The following is a 26,845-nucleotide window of genomic DNA, read 5'->3' on the forward strand; positions in this document are numbered from 1 at the left end:
CTCATTTACATTCTTTGTTCAATTCAGTTTTGACGTGTGAGAAATGAGAATCTATTCTATATTGTGAAAGAAAAATCTGAAGACTTTAATAGGTTTTATGATTCCGCTTCGTGATTAACTAAGTAGATAACATATCTAATTTTCCTGATTCATTCAATGTATTTGCTAACGTTCTTGTTTTATTTATCAATGCACGTGTTAAGTTACTTTATGTATGTATTTGTACAGAATAGAATAAACATTTATTCGTGAACACAGGCAAGACAAAATACACATAATAACAATAGCTACGATACCTACATATACAATTAAAGATACAAAAATATTTACTTCCAGGTTGTATTAAAATTATTCACCCGAATCGAAAAGATGACGTAATACACTTAAAAAACGTTTTTCTTGAACCTTACTATAAGAAATATTTTGGTCAAGGGGAAATGAAAGGAAACCGCCAAAGGACCTGTCTGACTTGCCTTCCTGTCCTGGCTATGCAAAGCGAGTTGCGTTGCGAACTGACAACCAACAACTTTTATCTTTTGTAGAAGAAACTTACTCCTTTACAGTAAGGATTAAAATCATTCAACTATTTCGCTTGGCAATAGCATAAAGAGGAAAGTAGTTTATTGATCTTTTTTAGTATTTACGCCTTGGAAATAAGGTCTGATTGTAGAAAGGGGTTTATTGGTGGAGTCAATCGTAAATCAATGTTGAGATTCTGCGATAAGAACCTGCATAGCCGAGGTGACAATCATTGCCGCTAGGTGGCAATCGAAACGCAGTCTTGCTCTATCGTGCCTCTACAGGTGCCGTAGCAGAATGGCATTTCTGCGACGCGAAACGAAAACGAAACGCCGCGAAAGGTAGTTTGGCTCTGTCGCACCAATAGGCAAGAGCGATAGAAATAGTCATAGTCATAGTCATTTATTTTATAAAGCCAATTTACAGGTCATAAATTATACATTAATTTACAATAAAGTAAAATTAATAGGTACACATCTACATTTATCTACTCAATATATATCTACATTTATCTACGAGCGTTTCCTCTCGTGAGCGTTTCGTGAGTACCCAGTACGCTTACCATGACATGAGTTGCACACGACGATACTCGCTAGCGTCTGCGTAAGCTCGATAGCAGTATCTCGCTCACACTAAATATTAGCATATAGCATAGTAATAGATATAGTGATATCGAGCAAACGTGTACGCTAGCGAGTATCGTCGTTTGTAACTCATGGTAAGCGTCTAGTTGTGACGTTGGCTAGGTGCCCAGATGAACCGCTATGAAGATTAATGGGTGGCATGCCGTCTTGTAGTCAGCGTGGTGTGAAGTAACACGGAAAATAAATGTCGGTTGACAACCATCGTCAATACTGATAGCTAACAAATTGACAATACGTAACTTTACAAAAACGACCACTTTGTCCTCAATTAGATCAGTAAGTTTTATAAATAACTAGCTTTTGCCCGCGACTTCGCTCTCGTTAAATTCGAAAATTGCGGAATGCTCCATACTAACTTCCACCCCCCATTTTCGAGAAGTGGGGGGTTAGAAAGAGACAACAAGTAGCCTATGTCACTCTCCATCCCTTCAACGGCTTCAACTATCTCCACTTAAAAATCACGTTAATCCGTCGCTCCGTTTTGCCGTGAAAGACGGACAAACAAACAGACACACACACTGTCCCATTTATAGCATGGATGTTTCCAGTGCCTTAATATACCAACATGCTAACTCCAATAAAATATTATAAACGGCAATAGAACGTAAACATGTAGCTTATATGATATCAATTAAATAAATAAATAATAAATAAATAAATACATTCTTACACAGATTGACTGAGGCCCACGGTATAAGCTCAAGGAGGCTTGTGTTGTGGGTACTCAGACAACGATATATATATAATATATAAATACATGAGTACATAGAAAACATCCATGACTCGGGAACAAATATCTGTGCTCATCACACAAATAAATGCCCTTACCGGGATTCGAACCCGGGACCGCGGCGTAGCAGGCAGGGTCACTACCGACTGCGCCAGACCGGTCGTCAATCAATTGTTCCTTTAAAACACCTGTTTGTGAATCCACGAGCAAAGCACGATCAAAATAAACAGTTTGCAGTAAATAATTAAAAACTGATCACCTGGCATCGAATCGCGTGAGCAATGAGCATATGGGCAGAATGAGAATTTGGGACCCCCCCAATTAGCGAAAGTTGTTAACAAAAATTATCTCACTGTCAGTTTTGTGACGATAATTAAGCATGAAATTTCTATAAAAATATTATTTTTGTGTTAATAACATAAACTTTAAGCGATAATCTACATTCAGAATGTGAAAAAAGTAATTTTTTAGACAGATTTTATGCTTAATTGTCGTCACAAAACTGACAGTGAGTTAATCTTTGTTAACAACTCACGCTAATTGATCCCCTCTCTATGATCTTATGAGCTGTAGATTTATTTCTCTTTACATTAGCTCTTAAAAGTTTTCTTTAATCTTTGAAAACGAATGAGAAAGTTATATTTCATCCAAAGTAAACCTGCTATTGTTCATCAGCTTTAGTCTGCATTGTTCTTTCTCAGTTGTCAGGTTGTCACCTCTAAACCCGTCAACTATTTGATTTCTGACAGTTGAACACGTAACCTGATGAGTTCATGTAAGGCACTGGTCCCACCGCGAGCTAGTAAGCTATGAGCTATCGGCTATAAAAACGAACAAAAGATAAGCACTCCCGTGCGAATAAAAGAGACACGGCGATATTGATAGCTCACCGCTGGGCGAGTAGCTATAAACATCGCCGTGTCTCTTTTAATAAGGCACTCATCTCACTGCGAGTTAGTGAGCTATGAGCTATCGGCTATATAAACGAACAAAAGATAGTCGCTCCCGTGCACTTCCGTGTAAATAAAAGAGACGCGATGACAGCGCGGTCGAGTTATAATTTGTAGCCGAGCTATGAGCTACAAAACGCTCGGTCTCTCTTTTATTTAGTTGGGAGCGACTACTTATCTTTTGTTCGTTTTTATAGCCGATAGCTCATAGTTTACTCGCTTTTGGTGGGATCAGTGCCTAATGCTGTATATAATAGTATACATTGTTAAAACGTCAAAATGCATTCACAAAGATGTTTACAAGATAATTCTGATCCTACATTTCGTTAACTAGGTTCGTAATTCGTGATATTACAAAACAATAAGCCCATTATGTCATATTGTCAGAACACCGTTTGGGATGTCATCCTCAGGTTGCAGAATAACCTCAGTCAGTTTGTGAGTTTCATCAGCGCGTTTTGTAATTTCATTGTTGGAGACATAGTTGTTATTATGTTTATATTGTGCATACGTTTTCTGCTTTGACTTTCTAATTTATACAGAAACGAAATTTTCATTTCTTTTACAAAATCGTGCAAAAAAATGCTATTTGGTCCTCAAGTCAATATTCATCATTATCCTCTTTGCGTTATCCCGGCATTTGCCACTGCTCTTGGGAGCCTGGGGTCCGCTGTGACAAATAATCTTCAAGTTAATAATTATAGTGCAATATTTTTATACTGAAATATTATATTTAGATGTATAATTCCGATTTCTTCTCATATTTATAACGTTCCCTTCCCGAAATGAAAGTGTCATTTTGTTCCCTGTGATATTTTTCTGAAAGTGTTTTTTTTTTTAATTTACGTCAGCTTGCCCACATGTACTTTCTGCAGGAATGATATATTTAGGTACATTTCTTCACTAAACAAACTACGTGATGCATGCTATAAAGAGATTACAAGATAGATAGTGCAACAGATGGTACTGCACTTGCTTTCGATTCAACATTAGTGCAACTTTCTAGCTTTTCCATGGTGCATACCTAATATGTGCAGTATGTTTTGAAAAGAAGTTGCCCGCCGATTTTCTTGCCGGTCCCATAGTGGATACCCCCCTCCGAACTGAGGGAGGACTGAAATCTTCTCGAGGCTGAGGCGTAGGGTTAGAGCCGGCGTAGCTTTATTTGACGTTCATATGCGCATTGTAATATGCCTACTTGAAAAATAAATATTTCATTTTCATTATGTCTATTTCCTACCGTATACATATCAATTCGTTGTATCGTGGTTGTAATATGTCTAAAGTTTATAATTAGCTTTAGCGTCTTCACATTATCCGATCAGATATAAAGGACCGATTAATACTAATATTATAAATGGGAAAGTGTGTGTGTCTGTTTGTTTGTCCGTCTTTCACGACAAAACGGAGCCACGAATTGACGTGATTTTTCTTAGTGGAGATAGTTGAAGGGATGGAGCGAGACATAAGTATGCTACTTTTTATCTCTTTATTAAAGGCGGCATCATGGTCATTTCCTTTTGACATCCTACATCCTTCCTACATCCTATATATCAGATGGGATAATGTGAAAACGCTCTTACTCTTCAACTTATTGCTTATTTGTTCTTTCTAGTACAGAGGTAGCGTCATCAGTCCCTTGAACTGAATATTCAAAGATCCTTTTTTGTAAGATTTACGAATAGTTCAAATATTTTTAATTGTTCAGCCAGTGTCCATATTATAGACTGTCAATAAAATCTTGGCACTAAAGTGGTTGACCCGGTTTACCCTTGAATCGCCGACAGACACTTGTTCGAATATTATTTCAAAGACAACGTTTCAAATAATTTCATTTCATCGACAGTTCATATCATAGAACAATCGACACAAGTAAAATCAAACCGTAGACTTTTATTTCATAGATAACTTACTCCGAGTATACTTTACATCGTGGTATTTCATTTCGTGTTTTTTCATTTCATTTTGTTTTACATTAAATACAATTCATTACGCATAATATTATTTCAATTATGATTCTTTCTAAAATTGTACAATTTGTAAACTGTTTGTTTGGTCACAGTTCTAACCTAACCCAAACCTACTCGGTAAGCTGGTCGTTTTTGTGTGTGGTCACAGTTCTAACCTAACCTAAACCTAATTTAAAAGCCATTGGTTGTAGTGTAGGTCGCAGTACTAACCTAACCTAAACCTACTCTGTAAGCTGGTCGTTCTTGTGTGTGGTCACAGTTCAAACCTAACCTAAACCTAATTTAAAAGCCATTGGTTGTAGTGTAGGTCGCAGTTCTAACCTAACCTAAACCTACTCGGTAAGCCGTTTGTTTCTGTGTGATCACAGTTCTAACCTAACCTAAACCTACTCTGTAAGCCGGTCGTTTTTGTGTGTGGCCACAGTTATAACCTAACCTAAACCTACTCTAGGATTTAAGCCAATGGTCATAGTTTAATTATGGACGTAAATATGTGATGTGCCACGATAAAATCGACAATTTGAAGTTTCCTAGAATAGAAACATCTATTAACGTGTAGTACGACAAATGAGAAAGTATTGTAATAATACGTCGAATAAATGAATTGCGATGTTTTGTAGTTCTGCTATTTGAAGTACTTTGAAACGAATCAGCGATGAAACAATATTTGTTGAATAGTATTTATAATAACTAAGAAAATTTCAAATAAATAGTAGTTGAAACAAAATTACTCGAAACAATTTTACTCGAACTAAACTTTCGATGATTTGTTGTCGATGAAATGATATTCGATGAAAAGTTTGTCGGCGAAACAAGGGTACACCGGTTGACCCTCTATATTTGTTTTTACTGAGGTCTAGCGTAGGTACATTACACGTTCTAATGTCTATCATTACGAATATTACGACTACCACTTCTTGTCCTCGAACGTCACATCAAAATGTCCTTAAATGTCCGTAGACATTAGGCTACTATTACGATGCCTGGGCACAATGTAAATATGGGATGCAGTATCTTGGTATGTGATGAGTTGATGACCTGTGACTTTTATTTAAAAGATGATTCTTTTACAAGAGGCTAGCATAATTATGATAGTAGGTAAGACATTTCATAAAGATAACGCTTCTGGGTTGATATGAAAAGTTTGTCAACGTTTCTAGGACTTGTAAGCGTTCTTGCCGTCACGACAAACGACTTTTTCGAAAGTGGCTTTCTGACTGACGTTATGTAGACGATAGCCAAAATTTCCGTAGTTGAACATCATCGTGTATAACTTGATTTGTATAATTTGTATTTGACAATTTTGACATAATGTAACATACTTTAACGAAGCCTGCGCTGTGGATGTATTTTGTAAATTGCGGTGGAACACGTTTAGTTATTTCTTTAATGTTATAAAAATAACGAAAGTCCCATCAATAAATGTGCAATGATATCTCAACAGGTCAAAGGACTGGAAAATAATATTTAGACTGCGTACAGACGAGCGCACATGATCGATTAGGATGCGCACAATGTCATGCGCAAGAGTCTGTCACGATTGCGCCTAATGCGCACAGGCACGGACTAGGGTGGTGGTAGTGCACGGCTGTTCCTGGCGGACTACGTTTTAAAAATGTATTATATTTTCGTAACTTTTTACTCTATAAACAACACAAATGGTTTATTTTATTTTCATTATACTGAATAATTATTATCAGAAAAACTATTTTAACATGCAGCAATCAGAGCATTCACAGCATTCTCATTCCCAAATTGATCCAATATTTTCAGCATAGAAATTACATCGATTGATATATATATATGGTTAATGATGATGAATGTTCATTTAAATATGTAAATCATAATTATCATAAATTACTATTTATTTATGAGTTACAATCCATACAGCTACAGATGTCGTGCGAAAAGGGTTTCCTTCGGAAATGTTCGTATTTGTCATGCTAGTTCAGTCAATGTCAGTACATCTTGTATTGCCACTGACTGAAATAGCATGACACGTTCGTACGTTTCCGTAACAATTCGAAGGCAAATCTTTTCGCAGTACACCTGTACTTGCTTTGAAAGACTGGATTCAACACGACTTTTGGCTTTTTGAGTTTCCTTTGATGACTTTTGGACTAGGCGGCACCCGAGTTTTTTTTTTCATGCCACACTAGCGATTACGGCACCCGAGCACCCGAGTTTTTTTACGGTACTGCACGACACCCGTTTAGCGGTACGGCACCCGAGTTTTTTTTTTATTTTCATGCCACACGATATTGGTGCCTAATCTAAGTTTATAGAAGCTATTTTATTTACTCAGTCCGTCCCTGCATAATATGGCAATGCGCAGCACACATGGGCACCGGACTATCGCGAGCACTTTCACTATTCTACCTGACCTATGCTGTCTGTCTGTCTGTCTAGGCCTTAACAAACGGAATTGAAGATGTCATTGACTTCAGTTATTTTAAGATGCCATTTCTAGATGATCTTTTGACGACCGGTCTGGCCTAGCGCGTAGTGACCCTGCCTGCTAAGCCGCGGTCCTGGGTTCGAATCACAGATGAGCATAGATTTGTTGTTTGGATGAATGTTTTCTATGTATATAAGTATTTGTATATTATACATATATATCGTTGGATTACCCATAACACAAGCCTTCTTGAGCTCTCACCGTGGGACTCAGTCGATCTGTGTAAGAATGTCCTATAATATTTTATTTATTTATTGCTTCATTTGTAGCAGTTCTGTCACTTCTGTCTATTGTCAGTGTCATTTTTTGTAAAACTTGGATCTTGTAGTAACAGGTAAGTAATATTAAACCTCAGACATGTGAACCATAATGAACAAAAGACGAAAATAACTCCAAATAAGACAGTCATGCTCCTTACAATAAAATACAAGAACAATGGTTAACAAAACAATTATAAAATAGAAAATTTGACATTAGAAATTTGCCTTATCTTACGCTTGAGAGACGGCACTTGCATTATCAACTTATGTGAAGATCTGAACCATAAACTACCTATTCTCATTGAAAGACCAGTACAATAAGGCCTTCGTTATAATAAAAAGGTCTACGTAGTAAAAGCTCTTGCTTATAATGGTTTTTTGAGGTTTGACAGATCTAAGTTCAAAACTGGGCCGTTTTCTCAACTCTTGTCTGTTACTTTTACTCATAACAATACGGTTTTTTGTTCAAATGTCAACGGGATGAGAACTGACGAGTCAATGGAGTTGAAGTCATAATATTATTGTTGTTGGGGTTATTATTGTATGTGTATGGTTACGGATGTTGCGTTTGAAAGTAGTTATAATTGTGGTGTAAACTTGACATCAGTATAGAAATATAGTGCATTAGGTGAATTATTCTTGACAGCAATCTACGCACAAGATGTGTTTAAGAATTGAAAATTATTCAAACTAAATTATATGTGGTTTTAAAATGGGTTTTAACTTGTGGGAAAGTTATTGTATTCTAAACTAAATTTTACAAAGTTATAAAATGTGAACATTTTATAACTTTGTAAAATTTAGTTTAGAATACATGTTCACATTAAGCGCTGGTAGCCTAGTGGTAAGAGCGTGCGACTTTCGATCCGGAGGTCGCGGGTTCGAACCCCGGCTCGTACCAATGAGTTTTTCGGAACATATGTGCGAAATGTCATTTGATATTTGCCAGTCGCTTTTCAGTGAAGGAACACATCGTGAGGAAACCGGACTAATTCCAATAAGGCCTAGTTACCCTTCGGGTTGGAAGGTCAGGTGGCATTCGTTTTCGTACAACTAGTGCCTACGCCAAATCTTGGGATTAGTTGTCAAAGCGGACCCCAGGCTCCCATGAGCCGTGGCAAATGCCGGGATAATGCAAGGAGGATAAAATGTTCACATTAAAAATTGAGTAAAATCATTGTGGTTGTTTGTCGATTACTCTTTTCTGTTTACAAATTGAAAGTGTCCTTTAGTTTTTCATGCTTTTTGGAGACTCTTTTATTTTTATGATTATTTAATCGTCTAAGTAATTGTGAGTTAGTATTTTTTCTTTTTTTGTATTTTGGTCAAAAGAATTATGTTATTAAACCAATACTTACTCACCGTATCAACACCTCACCTAAAATAATTTATTAATCGTGGTACATTCTCAACTGCTGTACTATTTCCTAGTACAATGTTCTTTAAACCTAGCTACAAGTTGAACGTTTACACAAATGCATTGTTGGCAAACATAGACAATGACGTATGTTCTTTTGTTTCACATCGAAACCAGCTGTTTACAGAACTACTTACAATTTGTAAGTTTAACATCATTTACTCTTAATTTTGTATATTGTGCGTTGTCTGGCTTGTAAACAAAAACAATCTTGTTTATTTTAATAGACACGTAAGCATTATACATAATTATTTCCAGTAAATAGTGATCAGAAACATTTATAAGGTCACCTGAGCTATATACGATTATGCGTCTTTGCAAGATATTTCAGTAAGAAAGAATAGATATATTTTAGAACAATTCTAACCCAATGTTCAAAGTACAATCATAATCACCGATATTTTAACTTTTACTTGTTATACTATGCTGGGCTAGGCTATATGTTACAAAATATCTGTAAAAGATGAATTTACACTAAGTAACGCCATTACCTCAGGTAACCTTAATCACAAGTAAAACGCACGAATATCAAAGTCTTTTTATAATATTATACTATACCAGATATCACAATCAGTGAAGTATTATAGAAAACAACATCAATAAGCCTATCTAATGCGTATCTGATCGGATCTTGACTCCTGTCTCGCCTTGGACGGCATTCAAATGTTCTGAAACCTGATCTTGATTTAGTTTCGATTTATTTCAGTGCACATCATGACTAGCGTAAATCATGGGTATATGTATGTATAAGGTTAGCGAAGATACACTTCATAAGTTGTTAAATCCATCTACTTGCCTTGTACAAGAAACTTGTCAACTTATTTAGGTTCTAAATTTTCGGCTCAGGACCCTGTATGTTGTTATGCATTCTTACAATAAATTACTAAGTATTGCAATACGAGTATTACAGACAGGTAAACAATGACTCCGCATCGATCTTTTCAGCCATCCAACTCTTTGGTTATACACCATAAATCTGTAATAGGCAGTACCAAAATATCTGTAAACAAACAGTACATAAAACAACATTCTAGTGGGTATACCCCCTTAGATGTTCTCACTAAAACATATGGGTTTAATAAGTACAGTATTTTCAGAGTTATACGTAATACATAAGTCTATCTAGATAGTAGATGTCAAATCAAGAATAAACGTTTAAACTTCAAATGCCGGCGCTCGCGCATCTAATCACACCAGTTTGTCTCAACTTCTCAAGAGAGGCAATTACCTCACTTGCATACAGTAATTTATAACTGCTACTTGTTAACTAATGATATAATCTAACATCGTGATTGCTTCGGGAAAATTGTTCTTCTTATGCAGTTTGATCAATGTCGTTAGCGTGTGTTTTTAGTTCTCATATAAACATGCTTTAGGTAGCAGTTACATTACAACTAAACTATAGTGAATTATTTTCGAAGACACTTTTTTGGAAGTTAGTGCCGATACCTGTAACAGAAATACTAAGTTCAAAACCACGTATCGAGGTACGTACCTACATGTTATGTCAGAAGTATTATTAGAAATGATTGTAGAAAAAAAGAAAACTCTTACAAATTATGAGGCGTAGGAGAAGGAAACACTGTGTGAGAAGATGATTCAGAAGATATTAAAAAAAACAATGAAATTACGAACGACAAAAGAAAACGAAACAACCAAATACATGCTGCTCCAATAAATGATGAAAAAGTTTATGGTTTTGCAGATTTCTTTAATAGAACCTTTACTTACCGTAAACTTAGGACAAACCGACAAATGTACACATTTGAACAGTTTAAACGGCCTTTGTTGCTAAGCACTTGAATTAATTAGTCTTCCTCTTAAAACAAATGCTCATCAGATCAAATCGGCAAATTGGATTCCCGCAAAAAACCGACAGAGGAAGTAACTTCTGTACGTTTCCCGTCTATTGTCTATGAAAGAAAGGCTTCGTCTATGATATTTATTCAGGAATGTCAGTAATGTTGGCGGTGACAACGTCACAATGTGTCATTGATATGCGGGGATTTTTTTATTTCTAACGATTGTGTTTTGTTTTTGTTTTGTAAATTATGTAAATAAGGATCAAAAGTACAATGGAACAGCTTTTTTTGTAATTTCCATAAATGAGGATGTATTTATAATACGAGATCATCGACATAATAATATTGAAATAACATTTTTTTAGACAGAATTTAGTGAATACCGATTACGGTACGGTACGGTACGGTAAATTCTAAGTATTAACTTAGGCAGCTTTCCACGTTGTCCAAATCCACTTAATATGAACATAGCTTGCTTTTCTTGACAGTAAATCGTTTTATGAACTTCATATTGTTCATGAATATTGAACTGAAATGTGTAGAGTAGAACCAACATTCTACAACAAAGTGGTTATCCTTATCAACATACAGTCAGCAGCAGAAGTAGCGTAGCGGGCAAGGTGTTCAAAATGAACTTGACACGCTCTTATTGTCTTAAAAATAAGATCGTATCAAGTTCATTTTGAACACCTTGCCCGCTACGCTACTTATGCTGCTGACTGTACATCGGGGTTTTGGGAGCGGGAATGAATTCGTGTATTTATAACTCTGTTTATAGTAACTTGAATTACTGAAATATGATTAAACTATGTATCTGACTCCAAATGTACCTAGAAATGTTATAGTAATGACTGTTGTTCATCGTTTTCACCCTTTTTGGGCTAGTGAAAATCATTCCCGCTCCCAAAACCCCGATGTATGCTTATAATATCGAATAAGGGATTCAGATAAGAGAATCTCCTATTCCTTGTGCTTTAGTCGAGGTCCTTTTTACCGGACTTGTTGGAGTTTTAGATGTCAATGACTTTCATGCACCTGAAAGACACCTCGTGTTGAAAAGCCCCAAATTATTTTTTGTATAAAAACTTCCTTTGATATTATATTAACCATACATCATCTTCCACAGGAGTTGGAGCAAGAGAAACATCTGCTCCGCCGCCGGTTGGACACGACACAGGGGGAATATGAGTCGCGCATACTGGAACTACAGAATGACATTCGGGAGCTCACCACCAAAATCGGGTCCAGGGATACTTCTGTCAAACAGGTATTTCATAATCTGTGCACATTTTATTGATTTAAGCTGAAAAACATTCAGTCATAATCTTAATACTAAGGTCGTCTTTTGCCCTGTTCCAAGGATATTTTTCTTAATACTACGTCGGTGGCAAACAAGCATACGGTCCACCTGATGGAAAGCGGTCACCGTCACCTATGGATGCCTGCAATTTAAGGGGTGACACGTGCGCGTTGCCAAACCCTTTAGAAACTTGTACATTCGTTTTTGCTGTATTAAGTACCTACACAGCAAAAAAGAGTTCACATTGACATTTGATTCACATTGATTGTTTGACATTTCAGTCAAACAGGTATTTTATTCTTATTTAGTTAGATCAAACTTAAATAAGTCTTGGCCAGTACAGAGCGGTTCTGAAAGTAGGTTATAAGTAGGTACTTGTCTAGTAAACCCTCGTTCTCCAAGTCCATCCGATTTCTGTTATGTATATACACCTCCTATGATTCGTTGGTTCCGCCATAGATTAGCAGATGTTCCGCTTGGTCAAGCTTCAATCGCATTGTTGTTCAAAATATAGAAATCTCCATTCTGCCTCGTTTACAACTGATCCAAAACTGCATAACACTTCTTACCCATAACAAAAAATTGAAGCGCAAACGCTGTCAAGACCACATCTTTTTTAGGGTTCCGTAGCCAAAATGGCAAAAACGGAACCCTTATAGTTTCGTCATGTCCGTCTGTCCGTCTGTCCGTCTGTCCGTCTGTCCGTCTGTCACAGCCGATTTACTCGGAAACTATAAGTACTACAGTGATGAAATTTGATGGGAATATGTGTTGTATGAACCGCTACAAAATTATGACACTAAATAGTAAAAAAAAGAATTGGGGGTGGGGCCCCCATACATGTAACTGAGGGATGAAAATTTTTTTTCGATGTACATACCCGTGTGGGGTATCAATGGAAAGGTCTTTTAAAATGATATAAAGTTTTCTAAAAAACATTTTTCTTAAAGTGAACGGTTTTTGAGATATCAGCTCTCAAAGTCGTAAAAAGTATGTCCCCCCCCCCTCTATTTTTATAACTACGGGGTATAAAATTCTAAAAAAAATAGAGGTGATGCATGCTAATTAACTCTTTCAACGATTTTTGGTTTGATCAAAGTATCTCTTATAGTTTTTGAGATAGGTTGATTTAACTGTAATTTTGGCAGGTGTATAAATTGACATAATAAGTTTATTATATTTGCTGCTACGGAACCCTTTGTGCGCGAGCCCGACTCGCACTTGGCCGGTTTTTTTTGTTTTTCTTTGTAGAGACTGTGACTAAAACCCGAATTCTTTTTTTGTGATATTACGTGCGGCTATTTATCACAATAGTGCGGTCATAGGTCAAAGAAATTGATTCGTCTTAAGTTTACGGTTAAAACTTTCTTGGACAAAAATCGTTCACAACTAAAGAGATAAAAAGAAAATAAATGTAATGTGAAGTCACTCTTATTGTAATATTTGTAAGACATAAAATCACAGTAAATCGAATCGATGCAAATTATTTTTTTAAATTTAAGTATAAACTTCTGATATAACGAATATTGCATGGTTATTAAATTAGTCAGAGTAATAGGTATCTTCTTAACATTACTCAATAGTTCCGTAAAATTATAATAGCTATTTCAGAAAGTGAATTTTAATAAATTAGTTACAAATATTTATAAAGTACAGTACAGTAGGTATTTGAAAATATTTAAAGTAAAAATTATAAAAAGTAATGTAGTCATTCTAAAGACGGTTTTTTTTATTTTTGTCCTTTATAAAAAGTCTCCCGTTTTTAAAGCGAAATAAGTCACAGTTACCTTCACATATAGATAGAGATTTGAACAATAAATTGGAACACTTAGAAAAGAAATCCTCAGTGCCTTAAAAATCAGAGAATTCACGATTTGTATCATTATTAACATCATAGGTTAGCGCCAATGCCTAAATAAATCAAAATTAGGTAAAACACATTTACTGAGACTTCATTTTCATGTGTTCCCTTCTCTCCTTTTTTGCACCGTCTTTCGCAACGTAAACCATAACTCGTAATTTCAAGATGAAATCCGTGCAAACTTGTACTTACTTATATATATGATTCACTCAGTGTACATACCCTAGAAATGAAATATACTATTTAGTATTGTTTAGATCCAGACGGATTATACACACGCGATTTTGATATTATTTGCTTAGTATTACGTTAAAAAGGTGTACCCAATTGCATACTATTACATCTGGTCGTTGCACTTAGGTAATGCAGTTCTGACTTTATGTTTGAAATAAAATTACTTATCAGCATCTCTAAAATACATAATAGACCCATAAATGTGTATAAGGTGAAAAGATACTATCCGTGACCGTAATTATCTAATGAATTGTTAGGTGTACATATTGTTAATATACATAGGTAGGTGCGCTAAATCTTGGCATCATTAAATGCTCAAGTTCTTAAACTAGTCCGCAAGAAAACTGATGCCATTAATGGTAATGAATTAAATAATACTAAACAAATTAAAGTTGCCTATTTAATTGAAAAAAAAATAGTCAATTTACTTGGTACCTTTTATAGTCGGAAGGAAGGAATTTTTTGTCGTCCAACAAGTTAAACAAAGACCAGACTACAATTACCCCAAAGCTAAAACAATGTACAGGTATTACCCTTGGCCGTTCGACAAAAAGCCGAAATGATTAGCATCGAGGCTCGGTTATCGCGCGAACCGAGCCAAGGCCACCCATTGTTGGTTTCGGACAGTATACAAACGAGGTTAGAAACTTAATGAAAAGGGTATACTCGAAAGGATAAATACAAATGATGAACAGAGTACACGAAGGGGTAAAATACATATGATATTGAACACCATGGCTTCGGACAGTAAGTATTCAAACTAGGAAAAACTTAATGATGGAAAGAGTACTCGAGGGGGTACATACACAAGGGATAGTGTGTTAGAAACATCATGTAGCTGATGATGGAGCCAATAGGTGCAGTCAGTTGCAGGAAGTAGCTAGGTAATAATTTCGCCTCGGTACATTATTTTTTAAGGTCCGAGTCCTCTGACGTAAAAGAGGACGTTTTGATTATAAATTTTGTCTTTCGTTAAATTAAAAAAACAACGATGTTAGGAAATAATAAGACATTTAGTACAAATATTTGTTAAAACAACTGTCATAAAGACGCTACAGGAGCGAAAATGCTAAAATGGAAAGGAGCCCCTTTCAGTTGGGGAATTCTAGTTTAATATACTAGTGGTATTAAATAGATTTATCGAAAAAACATTGTCCATTGAGAACAACTCAGTTAAAAGATATTACGAAAAAACATTGTCCATTGAGGACAACTCAGTTAAAAGATATTACGAAAAAATCTTTAAAATCGAGATTCCGCTCTCGACTGTTTCCTCCTTCAAAACTTAATCAATCGTAACATAATTTGAGAATCTGAAGAACAATGAAATAATCTGTGTCGGACCGTTTAGTTTTTTTGGTCAATTGTCACCAATTTTGAATACCACACCTTTTTTTTACGCCATAATCAATAACGCCGTTTTTGTAAATTTTTGATGGGCTTTAAACTAAAACGGTCCGACACAAGTAAAAATAATCTGTGTTGAAAAAATCATTGCTTTATCTTCAAACACCAGGGAGGATATAGCCGAGAACGTTTGTATGGAGAATTGACCCCTTCTGTATCATCTCAAACCTTCTGATATTGCTCGTTTGTTTGAAAACGAAGAGTGTAAAATAGGAAAATGGAAACAATTTAGCACAAAGAGATTACTGACATGCAAAGTACAGATGTTAGACTTAGTAAAGATTCACAAGGGATTACAACAATGTCGATTCCAGCAGAAGCCCTACAGTCACTTTTCTAGGTAATTAGCATTTCGGGGACTGTAATCCGATTGACGCAGTTGAGGGGGTTGCTGAAGCCAAACGTGTACGTTTACACGTTTCGAACAATGTGTTTCGATTAATGGAGGTCTCGCTTTACTCTTTTCTATTTTAATGTACCCTCTGTCTATTACCGGACTAGCACAACCTGTATGGATCAAGAAAAGAAATGGAAAGACTGTACTGTGTACTCCCATTTAAAGGTTGGCAACGCACTTACAAGCTCTCTAGGTTGTGTCGTGGGTTCCTTTGACAATAGCTTACTATAAGGCATTTAGTGTGTTCGTTCGTTTGATTCCTTTATCATAAACAATAGAGTACGACCCCTCTGAATGACTTCAGTCAACTACGAATAATTTGCAATCTAAGATAAAATTATCATATCTACATGGCAAAATCATTGCCAAAAAGTTGATAATGATGGTATGCGTGAATTGAAAATTTATTTAAAATACTCTCTGGCCATAAACGCAAAGGAATCATTCGAAAATTCCTTGGCGTGTTAGACTTATAGTACAGTAACTAGAAAAATCAGAACTACCGGATTTGACGCATACTACAAAATGTATAAAGTTACTGGATTATTAAGTGTTCTCTACTTCTAATAATTATGAGTGCCCGATTTGGTCGAGTCACCTTAGTAGTACGACATAACTATGTACATAATAAACATACGAAGCTTAAAATGGATCTGCGTGTATGACCTAATATTTATAAGCCCAACTTCCATCAACTTCCATATACATTTCCACGCAAGCTGACATACAGTTTCAGTCAAGGGCAAGCCTCATAATTCAAATTGCGTAATTTCCACGTATTTGTCCCCAAACCACACGGTCAATGTTACACACCCATAAATTACTTTATAATGGGCTTGCTGGATCTAACAGCACTATTGGGAGTTGTAACGAAATATTTAATTGTTATTTTATGTTTGTTTCTATTAACTTGACCAATTAAGTGTCAATTAAATCGTTTGGAGTTTTGTCTAGCTACTGATTTGTATTTTGTCAAAAGCATTTCAATATCACCATCATCATCATCTTAATCTCAAGTCGCCTAACTGCTGAGCATAGGCTTGTCTTTCTGAGCCCGATTTCCCAGTTCTGACCTGGTATCATTCAGAAGTGCCTCGCGATTTTATGAATGTCTTTCGCCCAAAGAGCTGACGCAAGGCCACAAGTATTTAGGAAGCAGAGTGTTTTTAAGCATTATCATCGTTCCAATGCCCTTATTCCCTTTCACTTGAGGTCAGCACATCATTACTCATGACTGTCGCGTTGCTCTTAATTTCTTCATTCATTTGTATTAGTCCATAATAGCCATAAAATATATATTGAGGCTTCTTTCACACATATCATCCATCCATCTTTTGTCAGTCGTTAGATTATTTTGCATGTCAAACTTTAATTTGGTTTTATTGATATTTATTTACTTAACTTCTGTTACAATGTCCTATATTATTAAGTTTATTGCATTATATATTGCTAAGTTTCTGCAATAACCTTCCGAATCCAAATTGGTCGTGGAACATGATCATTATTAAATTGTCGTCGGGTGTCGAAACAACCGCACTGTCCCTGGTCGTCGACAATCGACAGAGGATGTCGGGATGTTTGTTTTCCTTCTGTAAATACATCCTTAATCATTAGAACTACCGGTATTTGTTTAAACTATGAGCGACAGAGATTTCACCTTTAACGATGTTCCTAAATTCGCTGATATTAAATTTATGGCCCAATATTTTCTCTACTTATTTGTATTCTTGATACAGTTACTTATTATCATTGTATTTATTAAAGATAAATAAATTGTTGAATCTTGTTTCTAAAGAGACAGAGTTTTGACAACATAACCTGTGAAGTGTATATTAAACGTCAAATATCTAATATGAAATTATGACGTTTACTTAACACCTTTACACTCTGATCTGACCCTACTATGAATGCGCCTTGAAAAATGAGGCATATGGTAACGTCTAGTACTTTGGAACTTTAGTAATGTATACCAAGAAAACATACCTGATCCCAATTAAAATCACGTTGACAATATTTGTTTACCTGATTATGCAATTCTTCTATATCTTGTGCCGACAATGTCGCAACCCGTCACGGCTTGCGACGTCCTCCAGACTGTCTTGTTAAAAAACTCTTTCGCAAAGCAAATCCACGCAAATCTCAACGTTGTCTACAAGAATATAAAAGCTACTATCCACTGGTGGATAAGACGAAATTAGTTACACCCATTAATACGATTAACCACGCTTGATGTTTAGATCAAGATTTTAAGGTTCGGATCTCGGATGGACTTGCATAAACCACGTTTTGAAACCAAGGGCTGTTATTAGAAATCTTAACGGCCTGTGCTATCTGAAATTGGGTAATTAGAGACATTTACTGAAGATTAATGGAGTATTCTGGCAGTTTTCGCAGACTGTAATTTTGTGATAGTTCTTTTTATTAGACCCAAGGATAGTACCTTGAGGTACACCTCTAATTAATTGGGTCTTTGTCCATTTTTAAATTACATAATGTATATAGAGGTATATGATGATAAATATATTTTGCATACATACGGACTCAATTGTTTTAAATATAATTATGTAACTATTCAGTAGGTATTATAAATAGATAGAATATTCTTTATTTTGCAACACCTCAGTAAAATATACAAATTAAAGTAAAATGATTGCATGTGATAGTATGATTAGTGAAGTAAGTTTATCTTTGCTTTCGTCGCCGTCAAAACTTTTTAACGAGCTAACGAGGTGCATCAGAAAATTTATTAAGTTTAGGTTTATTACAATATGCTGCTATTAGACAATTATAAACACCGGTCTGGGTTAGCGCGTAGTGACCCTGCCTGCATGCATGGGTTCGAATCCCGATAAGGGCATTTTTGTGTGATGAATGATACTTCTCCCCGTATGGAACACTTACCCGTATTGGTCAATAGTTTATTAGTTTATTACAGTACAGACTAGCTTTTGCCCGCGGCCCGCAAAATTGCGGAACCCCCCCCCCCCCCCCCATATGAGACAGTGTCCCCGGTGCTCAACAACGTGTACTGAAGAAGATCTCTTAAGGGCTACCCCTCGAGGGCTTGAAGTGGCTAAGCATTGGCAAACCAAAATGTAGTTTTACTTGATCCCTTTACACGAAGAAGAAGAAGTATGCATTATTATGAAACGTATCTAATTCTTATTCCATCTCTTTCCAACAGCGGGATGAAGAGAAAGCCAGCCTCATCGCCGAGCTGACGGCACAGAACTCGCGCCTGACAGCACAGCTAAAAGAGTCCTCTGCGACGGAACAACAGCTGATGGCCCAGCTGGAGGGGCTGAAGGACCAGTGTTCCATGAGGAAGACGAGTCTGCAGGTGAGCAATAATATTAACCTAAACACAAAATTTAAATTAAAAAAAAAACCCTGACATCGTGTACCTGAAGGAAAACATCGTGAGAAAACCGGACTAATTCCAATAAGTCCTAGTTACCCTTCGGGTTGGAAGGTCAGATGGCAGTCGCTTTCGTAAAACTAGTGCCTACGCCAAACCTTGGGATTAGTTGTCAAGGCGGACTCCAGGCTCCCATGAGCCGTGGCAAATGCCGGGATAACGCAAGGAGGATGATGATAGTGTACCTACCGATTTCCATCAAACATTGTTCAGGACACTTCGACTAATTCAGCTTTCAAACAAATCGAAATCTAAATCGGTTCGTCGGTTCGGGAGTTACATAGGTATAAAAGTCTAAGTAAAAATAATCAATTCATCACTGAAAGGAGTCCTGGATAATACCTTGACATCATATTCTATTTCTTGATTTTTTTTTGTAACTCATTTACAGTGTAGGTACTATTAAAAGTGATAAGTTCCTCCTTTTTAAAGCTTTTTAAAAAAAATAGTTGATCATCTTCACATCATTAGTCATCACTTATATCCGTCGAAAGATGTCGACTGCTAAACAAGTGTACATAGACCCCAGGGATCTCCACAACGATTGATCTTGCGCAGCTCTTATCCGTCGGCTCCCTGCTACCTTAACCGAACGAGTCGAACCATCCTGCTCCCGTTTTTGACTTAATTTTGTCATTTTCAACAGGACCACGTACACAGTCTATCATCGCTCAAAGCAGAGCTGGCTCTGGTTAGCGACAAGAAGGCAGACCTGGAACGGAGGCTAACGGGGTCCTTGCAGGACAAGGAGAACCTCATGCAACAGCTGGAAGAGGCCAACGACAGGATCGTGGCTCTGGAGAGGCAACTCAAGGAACAGGTAAGACTAACAAAGTAACATTCCTCCACAGGATCATGTGTGACATTGTTGCTCAAATTAGATTTGGTTCTGAACGATAGGATTGTGGCTCTTGAGAGGCTTAAATAACAAGTATAGCTTTTTTCAGTTTCATTTAGACGGTGTGCGAACTCGCATGCCATTTTATTAGATTGCGGACCAATTGAGACGTCCACAATTCAGTAGACTAATCAAATGCCGCATTGTAAAGAAACTCGCATGCGAGATCTGTTCAAATTAGTCCATTACTTTCTATCTTTCTCTTCTTACCGATTATACCAGTCAAGTGTCCTTCGCTATTACTTCGGAGTTTGGAACCTAGGGTTTGCTTTCCTAGTTTTATTTCTCCAGTCGTGTCTTTAGTAATAATGATGATGATAATTTGCTCACATTTGGCAATATTCAGCGTTTTGAAGGGAGAAATAGATATTGTTCTAGAAGCAAATATTGTACCACTGTGTTTTGGAACTAATTGAGTTAACTATCACAAAATGAAGCAGTCAAGTCTTGGTTTAGTAGGTACTGAATGATGAGAATGACACTTTTATACGTTTTGTTTAACCTTTGAGCAGATACACAGTGCAAGTGTTGGCCCTATTAAATAGCTATTTTGTTCCGTTATCATATCAAAAACATTTTTGGGAATCGATTTAGAATTACCTACTTCATGCTAGTTCATTAGTCATTATTAACAATTCCTTCTTTGTGACTTGTGACCGTGGCGTTAATTGGAAAATTAGAATACAAAATACGTTGCAAATTGTCGACATCTGTATAGAGTATGATCTGATAACATTACGTTTATCTCGTGATCCAGTCATGGACCGTTTATCTCGAGATGCAGTCATGGACAGCCACGCTCGAACTGTCAGAGATCTGATAAGATACCATTGCTTTAGTGAGGATATTACGAAACCAATAAATTTATTATATGATTGTTGATCTTGATTGAGATCATAGAATCATCTTTCAGAGTTTGGTTAAAAGTAATTCAACGCATGCCATTATTTGAAATGGAATTTTGGATTTGACTTTCTAGATGTTTCATTATTGTAATGTCAAGGCTGCTGGTTCTTCTTCTTAACCGCAATATACACAATCTTGATGACACTGATGTATATTACAATCGGGGACATATTATATTTAAGTAAGTTTCTAAGTAGCACCTTTCAAATGTACTGCGTAACAGCAATTTACTATCACTTGCATTATTTTGTTTGCTTGTCTAAAACTGAATCGGTTATCACCTTCACGGTCTATAGGTTAAAAATTGATATTATTTGGTTCTCTTCTCTGTAAGGTTTATATGAATTATTTATTCTGTTAATGATTTTATTTTGTTTACCTACTACTTTCCCTTTCATTTTAATTTAACACATTATAAACAAGTAATTAATGTATTACATGTAAGTATTACTTTTTCTTTGCTTATCTATCAAAAATAAAGTCTAGAACCATCTGTTTGCAATTAAAACCTCATCTACAACGATTGAGTACATTAAGCAATGACGTCATTATGCCTTACTTTATTCTAAAATCAGGTCTTTCATACCATAGAAAAAGCAATTTTGTCTTCAAATAAGGGGTACTTTACTTAAAAAATCAGTGTAATTGCAGTTAGTAGCTGTTATCCAGTTCGTTATCTTATTGGTTGAGATCTGAAACTTGAGCGTTACCTTGACCTGATTATGTTTTATCATTCTTCAAATTGTAACTGCAATCTTTGCTTTACCTTGATTGATTTTGTACTAATGGAAACATCTTTCAATTTCATTGGTAATAAGTACTTTAAATTTAAGAGATAATGAGCACGTGCGTTATGATGATTTCAAAGAAGTTGAAACTTATGTCGACATCAATTCAAATTTTATACGGTCCAACGAGTTGATATAATGACTACAGTCAATGAAAATTGATAGGATACAAATAGCTGAAAACATTAAATGTTTTGTACATCACCACACCCACGCTAGCCCGAGCTGCCGGTCGCCTTCACTGCGGCCCCAAAACCTGGCCCCGCTCGAACGGTATCACCAGACTAGGGGGTTAGATAACGGCCGGTAGCGGTGGGGCTAGCACTGACCAGAAGGCCCAGTCATCCCCAAAACGTCGACGTAAGACCGCCCCACAAGGATGGGGCGCGACCTGATACAGCCCTCACAGCGCCCAGCGTGGAAGGGGCCACTCACGCCCGTGTTTTTTTGTACCACTTTATTCATCTTCAATTTCTCCTCTTTCTTTATATCCTGTTACCCTAAGGTTGTCTAGATCGCTTACAGCGATAAGACTGTCTGGTTCTTCCTTTACTTTATTATAAACTAGCCTTTTCCCGCGGCTTCGCTCGCGTTAGAAAGAGACAAAAAGTAGCCTATGTCACACTCCATCCCCTTCAACTATCTCCACTTAAAAAATCACGTCAATTCGTCGCTCCGTTTTGCCGTGAAAGACGGACAAACAAACAGACACACTTTCCCATTTATAATATTAGTATCTATGGATCTCTTATTTTTGTGGAACAATAGTGACTTTAATCTTTCCCGCAGGAACATCTCTACCACAACACACTCAAAGAGCTGGAGCGCCTCCAGCGCTCCCACGACACGTTAGCCGAGCGGATCGGGACCCCAGACACCACAGACGTCACCGAATCAGCTCGGTCCCTCCACGCTGAGATGGAGACCGAGCCGGATGATGATGATGATGATGGCTGGCTGCGGAAGGAGGCGGTTCAGGTGTATAAGCAGCTGAGAGCGCTGTCCCTGCAGCTGAATACAGGCCATGATGACGACTCAGGTAAGATATATTCATTATAAGGCAGTTTCACGTGTTCTGCCTCCTTTTGGGAATACAGGCGTGAGTTTAGGTATCTGTATGCGCCCTTGAACATTTTAAAAACAGAAAACAGCACAATTTTGTCTACATAAATCAGCACGATGTGTGACATTATCTGGGTAAAGGGACCTTATTGTCGGTGGCGCTTACGTCCCGCGGCATCGTATTCGTATACGAGCATCGCTCATAACGCCGTAAGCGCCATCGACAATAAGGTCCCTTTACCCAGATAACGTCACATATCGTGCTGATTTATGTAGACAAAATTGTGCTGTTTTTTGTTTTTAAAATGTTCAAGGGTGCATACAGATACCTAAACTCACGCCTGTATTCCCAAAAGGAGGCAGAACACGTGAAACTGCTCAAGTTCCAGTGACAATCTTAAAAATTGAGGGGTTGAAAAAAAAAATTGCGGATATTATGCAAAACTTTGCTCAGAAATCGACACTTGCACATTACGGAGGGCCATATTATTTAATTTTCCCCTCACTACTTCGGAAACACGTGTTTTGTCCTTTAATACTAGCGGGTAAAAACGCATTTTATCCACTAGTGGGTAAAGTAATTTGACCTTGAATAAAATCAAATTAACTGCTTTAAAATTGATAAAAGTAGGTGAATCTGGTAATAAAGATGATTTACCACCTGTGGAACTACTGGAAGCAGTGATAAACGCATTTTTTGCGTTGTAGTTTCCTCGCTATAGTGAGGGGAAAAGTTTTGTGTTACACTCGGGTGCAAATGTATTTTACTTCTCGTGTGTTAAAAAACTCGCAAGTTCAGGATTCTATTCTCGAACCACTCGCTTCGCTCGTGGTTCAACTATAGAATCCTTTCACTTGCTCGTTTTTCAATTCCACACTCGGCGTTAAAATACAACTAACAACTGTCATGCGAAGTAAGATGGTTTCTAATCTGTCCGAACTTGTAAGAAGATACTCGTATGTAATGGTATTCCCCCTTATCATTAAGAACAACGAAAAAATGGAGGAATAAATTTTATACGAAAAGAGACGTGTCTTAAAACGTGTTACGTTTTCCACGTATTTTAACATACCGTATTATTGAAAGCCCGCATTTGTCCTTATAAGTAAATCAGGTTAGAATAGAAAAGATTCAACGCGTATAAATACCATCGATCCATCGCAATGTATAGCAATAATACTAAGTTAGTTTTAGAGTGCTTTCATTAGTATTTGCTGTATATTCCTCCTCAAAAGGTCCTCCATCATTTCCTTCTTCTTCCTTAACTTATGTATGTAAACACTTTATTGTACATAAGACAAGTTAGGACATAGAAATACAGTATATTTAGTTATGGTGTACTTATAATCAGAGATCGGATTTTTGTGCGTCATCTCATACTAAAAGTCATTAAAATGACGTAAGTCACTAAGAATGTCGCAAATCCGTCCGATCTCTGCTTATAATAGTTATACCTCAAATACATCCGATATCTGTACAAGTTTACAAGTAATTAGCACGCATAAGAAACGAAAAGTTGTCCTCGATACAAAAATTTAACCCCAAAAGCAGCCTATTCACCACCAACGCCACGCCATACACTTAATGTCGCCATCATTGCCCCAGTTTCAATTGTGAACCTTACTGCCACGACCGTAACATCTATCTTTGATCAGTTCCTTGTTTTGTTGTTAGTACCATCATTAACACTTAACCTAAAATAAACCTTATTTCAAAGGTATAAGTTATACGTATAGTCAGTGCGGCTGATACAAACTGTACTAACACGCCACTGCGTTACGTGGAAACCGTTTTCGATTTTGTAATGATTGCGCAGTAATGTACGATAATGCGTCCGTGTTTATTGATCTGTCTTAAAGTGTTAAAGATGCAACATTAGTACGCTTAATTATAGTATTACTCTACTTTCAATGGAATATGTAGACCCCATAGAAAAGTGAACATTTTAATAATCGAGCCTATTTCAATGTTCTAACTGCTGGCGAGTTGGACAAGGACTCCTTGTGCCAAAATGCGTATGTCAAATATGAATAGTGCACCCTTTGCTGTTAATGACGAGATAGTCCTGCCAACTACGTTTTATCCTGTCTCCGCTCATAGTAGTTATTTGTATGTCTTTCCCATCACGGAACAATGGTATTCCGGACCTTTGGGAGGCGTGCGCGGGGCCGAAGCCATCACGTAGAGGCCCTTTCGACACTTTAATGAAATGTAAGGGGTACACCGGGTAAAAACGGTAATGTAAAGGGTAGTTATTATTATTATTGGGAGCCTGATGTTATGTCCCACTGCTGGGCAAAGGCCTCTCCCCTCTTTTTCCAATCTTCCCAATCTTGGGCAGTTTAAGGCCAACTATTAAGGAAGCGATCCAAGTCGTCCCGCCATCTCCTACTACATCTCCAGGGGCGGCTCACTCCGCAACCCTTTCGCCGCGTTACAAGTACATGCCGGCGGCCGCGAGTTCGCGGCCCATTCAGTGGCGACGACCTTCGCGCGGCGCAATAGAATTCAATGTCGTCTGCACGCGTGCGGTCTGTTTGTTAATGTAGGTAAGAATTTAGAATGGCGGCGTTTTGTGAACATCAAAGGAGTGAGCCTTCTGTACTTGTACTATTATATATTCTGTGCTAGTACTTATAATTTTGTGAAAATAAAATACCTATCAACACAATATCATTACAGCTTGCAAAACCTTAAATCCGACAATTCGGTAGCATTGAGTAATGTCGGCGATTCCACGGACAATGAAAATAGCACTCGAACCTTGATTAGTCGTAAACTCGTATTTATTGCGAATGCGATGAATTTTGAAACTTTATAATGTAATTTCATACAATTAATGATTACAATATTGAACTTAGTTACCATAAGATTAAGGTGTCATAGTTACTCAGTCACTATCCATTATTATAGGGTCTGTGCGGAAAGAGAAGAACTTAAATGTATATGTACATTAGATACATGTAGAATTCATTAGGTACACTTTCTACAAACTAACTTTTACTATGTGATAGAACTGTTTAGTTTATACATTATACGAAACATTGCATAGAGTTTTAAACTATTTGACCGACATCATAGTTGGATCCAGCGATAGTTTTGACAAGTATCAGATTGATTTACGTTCTAAAATGTTTAATATTAATATGACACGATACCCCAAATTACTATGCCCTACTCACCGCCACACTGTAACCGAAGCATTGTTAGTTTTTGAAACAAATTTTCTTAAAATCCTCGCCTCTTTTCTTTTTGAAAGCCTGCTTTAATTTACGTATTACGTTATTTTGTTGCACTCTGACGTAGTAATCCGTGTGAACAGCTGTAGTATTGTTAGTTCTTTCAAGTACGACCATTGTTTTAAGTATTGCAAGTATTAAAAGTCGTTACTCTGTGAAAGTAGAAGGTACTTATTTCGTTTTGAAATTTGGTCGTGTTGTTGGCGTTTTGTTTGCTCTTACTGTCACTGCTAGTTTATCTGTGTATTGTTAAATGGTAAAATGTATGACAATGTAACTATGTAGAACTATCGTCAGCCATACATGTATGGGATACAATACACTATGAGGCAATAAGTAAATAATTTTGATAAGTACCCTAAATGAGATCTAACTTTTCTTTTAAAATAAAATTTATCATAGGTCTAATTTCTTTTAATATTGTTGATATGAATGTAGCTTCAACTATTAAGAGCGGTATTAACCCATAAGTGCCCAACACATGTATTTCTTCCCCTATTTTTTGAGGTGACAACCTCATTCTCCTACTTATTTTAAGGGAACATACCCAAACTACGTGATCATATTTGTGCCGTTTTTTAAGT

The 26,845-nt window shown here is 36.8% G+C and overlaps 1 protein-coding gene across 1 annotated transcript in view; it reads left to right on the top strand.

The window, feature by feature from the left end:
- LOC125236718 (bicaudal D-related protein homolog) overlaps positions 1-26,845 on the top strand; it is a 191,787-nt gene that overhangs the window by 103,801 nt on the left and 61,141 nt on the right. Inside the window, exons 2-5 of the mRNA XM_048143638.1 lie at positions 11,877-12,017; positions 19,134-19,289; positions 20,014-20,187; positions 22,749-22,998. Of these exons, the coding sequence (XP_047999595.1) occupies positions 11,877-12,017; positions 19,134-19,289; positions 20,014-20,187; positions 22,749-22,998 (721 nt within the window). The remainder of the gene's footprint in view (positions 1-11,876; positions 12,018-19,133; positions 19,290-20,013; positions 20,188-22,748; positions 22,999-26,845) is intronic.

Source organism: Leguminivora glycinivorella, chromosome 19 (genome assembly GCF_023078275.1).
Source record: "Leguminivora glycinivorella isolate SPB_JAAS2020 chromosome 19, LegGlyc_1.1, whole genome shotgun sequence".
Lineage (NCBI taxonomy): Eukaryota > Metazoa > Arthropoda > Insecta > Lepidoptera > Tortricidae > Leguminivora > Leguminivora glycinivorella.